This window comes from Gavialis gangeticus, unplaced genomic scaffold (assembly GCF_001723915.1).
Source record: "Gavialis gangeticus isolate Ggan-Ray unplaced genomic scaffold, GavGan_comp1, whole genome shotgun sequence".
Lineage (NCBI taxonomy): Eukaryota > Metazoa > Chordata > Crocodylia > Gavialidae > Gavialis > Gavialis gangeticus.
Window position 1 is genome coordinate 10,111,897 of NW_017729014.1, and position 7,218 is coordinate 10,119,114.

The 7,218-nt window shown below is 45.7% G+C and overlaps 1 protein-coding gene across 1 annotated transcript; it reads left to right on the top strand.

Moving 5' to 3' along the window:
• KIAA2013 (KIAA2013 ortholog) lies at positions 1-4,679 on the top strand (the record flags this gene model as incomplete). The annotated part of the gene is made up of 3 exons (XM_019511545.1): positions 1-370; positions 1,266-2,119; positions 3,967-4,679. Coding segments are annotated over 3 exons (1,242 nt in total), but the record flags the coding sequence as incomplete, so codon positions are not given.
• Positions 4,680-7,218: the final 2,539 nt, after the last annotated feature.

Consider the following 7,218-nt stretch of genomic DNA (forward strand, 5'->3'; position numbering starts at 1 on the left):
CGCCTGGCCGCCTTCGAGGCTGCCCGCTCGGGCGCGCGCTGGGCCACCAGCAGCCTGGAGAAGGCGGGCGACCGGCAGTTTGTGCTGTCCTCGGCCCGGGTGCCGCTGCCTGGTAGCCCCAAGGTGGTGGCGCTGGCTGTGGCGGCGCAGAAGCTGCCGAGCCGCGTGCAGGTGGCGCCCCGGTCACACTTCGAGGAGACGCTGCTGTCGGTGGTGCATGTGTCTGAGCCCCTTGAGCCCTCGCGGCTGGATGAGGCCCTGAGCCAGCTCTGGGAGGCGGCTAAGAAGGAGATGCTGGAGGTGATGGAGGTGGGTGCGGATGAGCTGCTCCGGGAGCACCGGCAGACTTGGGCCGACCTCTTCATCTCAGGTGAGGGGGAGTTGGAGGCCGCCACTATTGCCTTTGAGTCCCGCCACACTAGAGAGACTTCAACAGCACTTGCTCTTTGCTCTTCGCTCTTTTGGGAGACCTTTCATTGACTGATCTTCTTAATACAGTTGTTTGTTTATATTAACAGGGTAAGAATCAGGTCTGGAAATCTGGTAGACTGAGGCTAGTCAGTGCCTAAAGAGATTTAGTAAATCACATCCCACGAACTGTCAGAAGGCCTGAAAAATCTGGCGGCACTAACAAGTTTATCACTGATAGAAGTATATTCACAGGATGCAAGGCAACAAAAATTCTAGTTACTAGAGAGACTTCAGCAACACTTGCTCTTAACTTATAACTCCTGGTTTCTCCAGGAACAAGTTAATAGTCCTGAACTTGTTACAGTCCAGGTAGGGTTGGGTAACAAGTGAGTCACATAACTGTGAACCATCTGTGATGTCCACCCCTGTTATATGAGTGTATGCTGCTAATGGGAGCTTGTGTCAGAGCTTCACAGAATTTCCATCTTGGCTCAGAATCTCTCTGGGATGGAACTTGATGCAAAGGCTCTATGTAATATTTATTTTTATAAATAGACTGCTTCAGTCTCCCAAAATACAGCAGGAAGTGATTTCTTTCCTCACATTTTCCATTGACTTTAGCATTTGAAAGCAAAATGGAAAATACTGGTTGGGAGCTGCTGAACAGTGGCAGCCAATCAGAAGCTTCCAGACCACAGTTTCTGTTCCTTTAAACACCCCACCAACACATCTGTGTAGTTGCTGACAGGACCTGGTATCTGCAAGTCTGAACAGCTTTGGTCCCTTCTCCTATTTAACACTTACAGTCAAACCCATCTGTCCTGCTCACTGACATTCTGTATTCTGTGTTGCAGGGATCGAAATGAGAAAGATCACGGATTCCCGGACGCCATCCAGTGAGACAGTCAACATGACTCTCTATTATGTTCTGTCCTGCATGCCAGCTCCTCTGTTGGACCCACTCATTAGTGGTGAAGACAGGGAAAAAATGGAAGCCAGCTTGAACTATGCCGACCACTGCTTCAGTGGCCATGCAACTATGCATGCAGAGAACTTGTGGCCAGAGACTCTGACCAGTGTTCCCCAGATCCTGCAGCTTTTGGACTTGTGGAAACTGACACTTCAGAAACGAGGATGCAAGGGCCTTGTGGCAGCTGGGGTCCATGGGCTCATGCAAGGGATGGTGCTTAGCTTTGGGGGCTTGCAGTTCACTGAAAACCATCTCCAGTTCCAAGCTGACCCTGATGTGCTTCACAACAGCTACTCCCTGCGTGGGATCCATTACAACAAGGACCTGATCAACCTGGCAGTGCTGCTTGATCCAGAAGGCAAACCCTTCCTGCATGTGTCAGTGAAGTTCCAGGACAAGCCTGTTAAGCTATATGCGTGTGAAGCAGGCTGCCTGAACGAGCCTGTGGAGCTGACCTCTGAGCTGCGGGGTCACACCTTCCCTGTCATGGTGACTCAGCCTCTCACCCCATTGCTTTACATCTCTACAGATTTGACCCACTTGCAGGACCTGCGACACACGCTCCATCTCAAAGCCATTTTAGCCCATGAAGAGCACATGGCCAAGCAGTACCCAGGCTTGCCCTTCCTGTTCTGGTTCAGTGTGGCCTCTTTAATCACGCTCTTCCATCTGTTTCTGTTCAAACTCATCTACAATGAGTACTGTGGGCCAGGAGCCAAGCCACTCTTCAGGAGTAAGGTATAAACCTGCCACTTTTGGCTGCCAGTGGTTCTCTTGAGAGTCATTTCATCAACTTGGTCTTCTGTCTGCTATGCCTAGGAAGGTTCTTGGGACACTGCAGGGGCTTTGAAGGTCTTGCAGGAGGGGAGCTGTGTGTGGATGCAAAGGGTAGCTTTCTTCCTGCAAGTTGGGAGGAGGAGGATGACAATGTGGGGAGTGGAGTGGAGTGGCATGGCAGGACTGGCCCGGCCCAAGCATTAACACCATTAAAAATCCATTGTTAAATCTCTCTTAGGGCATTTGGAGGGCTGCAGCTGAAGGCAGATTTAGCTTCTGGCTCTCTTCCACCACATCACCTTGAAAGCTTGTTTTTTGCCACTGGCAATTCAGTTGGGACAGCAGCACCAGATTGTGCTCATCCTACTGCACGGAAAGGGCTTGTACACTTGCCTGCCACATGAATGTGAGAGTTTTGTAATATGGAGATGCACACATGGGAGTGAGTATTCCCATCCAACTGGGCCAGATGCTTAGTAGTTGGGAGTGTGGATAAATATTTATAACATGCATTCACTGCAAGCTTTGCTGAATGTCACTTTGGCTGGCACTGCTTTAGTGAAGTGCCAATGTAGTGTTGGTTTCTGCTGTTGAGAGAAGCTACACCACAGCTCTGAAAGGGATAATGATCACTCATGCCAGGTACGGATTTGGACCCAATCCTACTCTGCATCTTCCAGCTTTTGAGGTGTGTTGGGTTTTTTTTGTTTTTTTTCTTTTAAAGTGGGTTTCTTGGCATAGCAAAGCACAGTGGAGAAAGGGGGGCAGAGCACAGAGCATAAATTAGCAAACAGATTTTCTTCCACTCAGCATCAACATTTCTCAGTTGCTTCTTGCTGATATGGAGGGGAAAATGAAAACTTCAGCTGACTTTGCTGCAGGAGCCAATTATGTTGTTTGCACCTGCTGCTGCTTAGGATCAAATGTAAGAGTTAAAAAGAAAAAAAAAATCCATGCTTTATTTAATCAGTCACCAAATAAAGAAACATGCTCAGGGGGTCATGTCCTGGCTTCAGGCTGTCCTGCTTTCCCCAGTCAAAAGCAGAGAGACAAGGGGGTGCTAGGGCTGGACTTAGTTCAGCATCTGGCTCTTCAGAGGGGGTTCTAGATGGGTCTGCAAGGAAGTTCATATACTCAAAGGCATGGGAGTCTCTGGCTTTCTGACTGTTGTTGAGATTAGACACAAGGCCTGATTCTTAGCGGTGCTGAACACTTGCAACCCTTTGAAGTGAGGTTGAAAGTGCTCTAGCTGCATTTCACTCTCTGGAGTTGAGCCCAATAGGAAGATGTAGATGAACTGTACAGATCAAAGACATCTGCAGACAGTTACCTCTTTTCCAGAAACCACCCTATGAGCATGACCAAAATGTAAATGTGAGGGGAGACGTGGTCAGGAAGTAACTTGCGTACTGCTGCATTCTGGAAGCCTGAATTCTCTCTCATGACCCTTTTCTCTGGGTCCTCTTTGCCTTTGCTATTGAATAAGTAACAAGACTTTCCTTCTGCCTTTTACCTACCAGACTGCATTAATCATTACAGATTTATCAGCCCTGATGCTGTCCACTGCATTACTCTGAAACCACACAGCCAGACTTGGAGCCAGCTAAGCACCTGCTTCTTGCAGTGATGCCCTTTGCAATGCAAGGAGGACAGTAATATCCTTTGTTGGAGTGCCCTAAAATAAAGATGATGCAGAGCCTCTGCTGTCTTAACATCAGCTCAGTGTGGAGGCAGGGGCAAAGTGAAATATGTTCCTGTAGCTGTAAGCAAGACTGGTGAAATAACACCTTGTTTTATTAATTGAACAGGAAGATCCCAGTGTCTGAATGCGCAAACTAACAGTCTTGCTTTCAGCCTCCATTTGCAAAAGACTGCTAACATCTGACAGTTCTGCAGCTGGGAACAAGGACCTTTTGAAAGCAACAATCCTTTTGTGCCTTGTTTAGAGGGGAACTGGGGACTTGGAAAGTGAGGTTTTTCAAGAGTTTACACTAGAAATTCAAGTCACTGGGTTGTCTCTTTTTTTCCCCATGTAAGCTATTCAGTTCTGTAAGACTGTTCATACTTGAAAATATACAGAGTTCTTTGATAATTTGATTTTGATTTTATTTTTTTAAAATTTTAACAGGAAAATAAAGAATGAGAATTCCCTTCCAAGAGTTACCTAGGTTGCTCTGTAGTGTCACTTCTTTTCTGGAATGCTTTTTTTTTAATTTATTGGGTGGGGATGGGAATGGGACATGGTGTTTGCATCTAATTTTGATAGCAAGTAGATACAGTTTAACTGAGTTAAGTGCTGGTAACAGGTTTTTTAGCATTCATGAGGGTAGAGTGCAAAATCAATATGTGGTTTGAAGTCTGGTAATGCCAACCTATCAGTTTCCTACTCTGAACATCTTGAGACTGTATTGGTATGTTTTGGCTGTTAAGGAGGCATCCTACTTTCTAGTGATTTGAAAATTATTTGGTTTTAAAATACCAAAGCTGTTGTTTTTAAATAAATACTTTTCTGTCTACAGTAGTTGCCATGTTTTGTATTTTCCTTTGGTTAAAACAAGCAGCAGTGTTTGGAAACTTGGAGGTACAACCAGAACTAATTATGTTAGTGAACAGAGTTTGGATTCAAGAGGACCAGTAATGGAAGGAAAGAACAGCCATCGTGATCCAGCCTGTTCTAGGTGAATGCAGTATACAGTGTCCTATAATAAGAATTACCAGTTTTCTCTGACTCCTGCGTACAAGTGACTTTTTGGACACACACAGTAGCTAATCTGAAAATCCCATTCCCAAGCAGTGGGATTTATCTTGAGCCATATCCATACAGGATAACAGGGGAAATGGATCTTATTTTATTACAAACACGTTTTCCCTAGTAACCTGCAGGACAAATAGACAAGGGGCAGGTTAATAGCATCATTAAGTGCCCAGAACAGAATACAGAGAAAAACAGGATTTGTGGGCTGTAAACTAGCTACAGGCCAGGGATTAGTGTTTCAGAAAATCTGATAGGACGTGTCTGGAACATCAGTAATGGATTGTCCCTTAAGTACTAGCAACATAAATCATGAAGCCATTCCTTTCCCTAATACCTTACAATCAAAATGATGTCTCCTGTTAGTAAACAGTCACATGCATTAACTCAGGCAAAGGAAATGCATATCATAGCCCTTGCCTAGGTCTTTAAAACAGCCAGCTACCATATCAAATCACACTAAATCCCAGGTCTGAGAGTCCAAGGTACAGGTATTCCTCACTTAACATTGTCCTGGTTAACATTTCGTTATGTCACTGATCTATTAGAGAACATACCTTTTTAAAGTCGTGAAATATTTTATTATAATGTTTGGCCACCGCCTGCTAGTAGGTAGCCATCCCTGCAGTTTTGACCCTGCTGTGGCTTAACACATACATGTGACATGAGTTTTGCTTTCAGGACTTTGAGGTGCAGTTTACCAGAAACCCCTGCACCTATCACCTTGAAAAGTGGAACATATCATGCTCTCAGTAGAGGCTACCATCCCTGCAAGCTTCATTTGACTCAGCCACAAGACAACAAAGTTATAGATATTTCATTGATTCCCCGTTATACCCTGTGGCCAAATCTCTGCATCACCGAATCTTTTCCGAATCTATTCGGAAGCTCTGAATCGATTCAGAAAGCCTAAAGCTTCCAGTGATTCAGTTCAGATTCATAGATTCAGCCTCTGAATCATCTCTGAATCATGATCCGAAGCTTTGCACAGCCCTAGTAACTGCTGTGACGTAACTGGATTCATTTAAAGTCGCATCTTTCAAGAATGTAGCTACGATGTTAAGTGAGGAGTAGCTATACAAGGAAATGCAGTGGAACAATTGAAAAATGAGTGTTAGAAAAATCAAGTGGCTAAAGCAAGAATTGTGGGCCCTCTGCTCTCTTGCTGAAAAATTGAGCAGCTTGCTTCCACCTCCCCACAGTTGCCTAAGAGACCATGGGATTTTGTACAGCTCTTTGAACTGAGCTCAGCACCCTAATTGCCAATGAGTTCTGTGCTGTATAAGAAACAAACATGAAGCTGTTTTTTCCCCCCTAATAGCTTACAATCAAAAGGACAAACCCTGTTAGTAAATGCTCACATGAATGAACGTAGTGAAAATTAAATCCATTACACATTTGCCAGTATACCAAAGCTTCAAAAGGTATTCCTCCTGGACAAATAAATTACCTTAGGAAGTCCAGACTAAGATGAAAGAGAAGCTTTACTGTCTCCATTCACTGAGACTATCCAAATGATTTTTCCATGCTGCTCTCTGAAAATAAGTCAGAAGTTGTTGCTGCTGAATCTACAGCTACTTTTCCTCCTCCCCCCACCGCTGGAAAGCAACCTTTTGGCAAATATGCTGCAAAATGGCCCTGTGCCGCCCTCAAGTGCCATTCTGATTCCCTTTCCCTGCCTGATCTGCTGCTCCACTCCCTCCCACAGCTTGCCGTGCCACACAGAAACTGCCACTTGGCCATCCATGCTGCACAGCACCACTTCAGCAAAGTGTGTCCTGGGAAGCTTCCAAGAGTGGCTGCATGGCCCGAACACTAGGCTGGCCATAGGGACGCGAGTTATATTCTGGTTGCCATCTCATTGAGACATGCCCAGACTTCCAGTCTCTCAGTGCCTAGGTTTCCTCACCTATAAGCTGGATGTCAATTCTCACTAGAAGAGATTAAAAAATTGGGAAAAGTAATGAAATATCTACAAATTTGTTTTTAAATGCTGTACTACTCACCAAACCAGGCACTGGGGAAGTCCCTGTTCCCCCGAGCACTGCCAGGAGTGGCTGGGAATAAGAGTCACAAGCTGGCAGAGGGTAGATTCAGATTAGATATCAGGAGGTGCAACTTCACGGTCAGGGCAGCTAGGATCTGGAACCAACTTCCAAGAGAAGTGGTGCTGGCTCCTACCCTGGGGGTCTTTAAGAGGAGGCTAGATAGACACCTTGCTGGGGTCGTTTGACCCCAGTACTCTTTCCTGCCATGGCAGGGGGTCGGACTTGATCTGCTCAGGTCCCTTCCGACCCTAGAAACTATG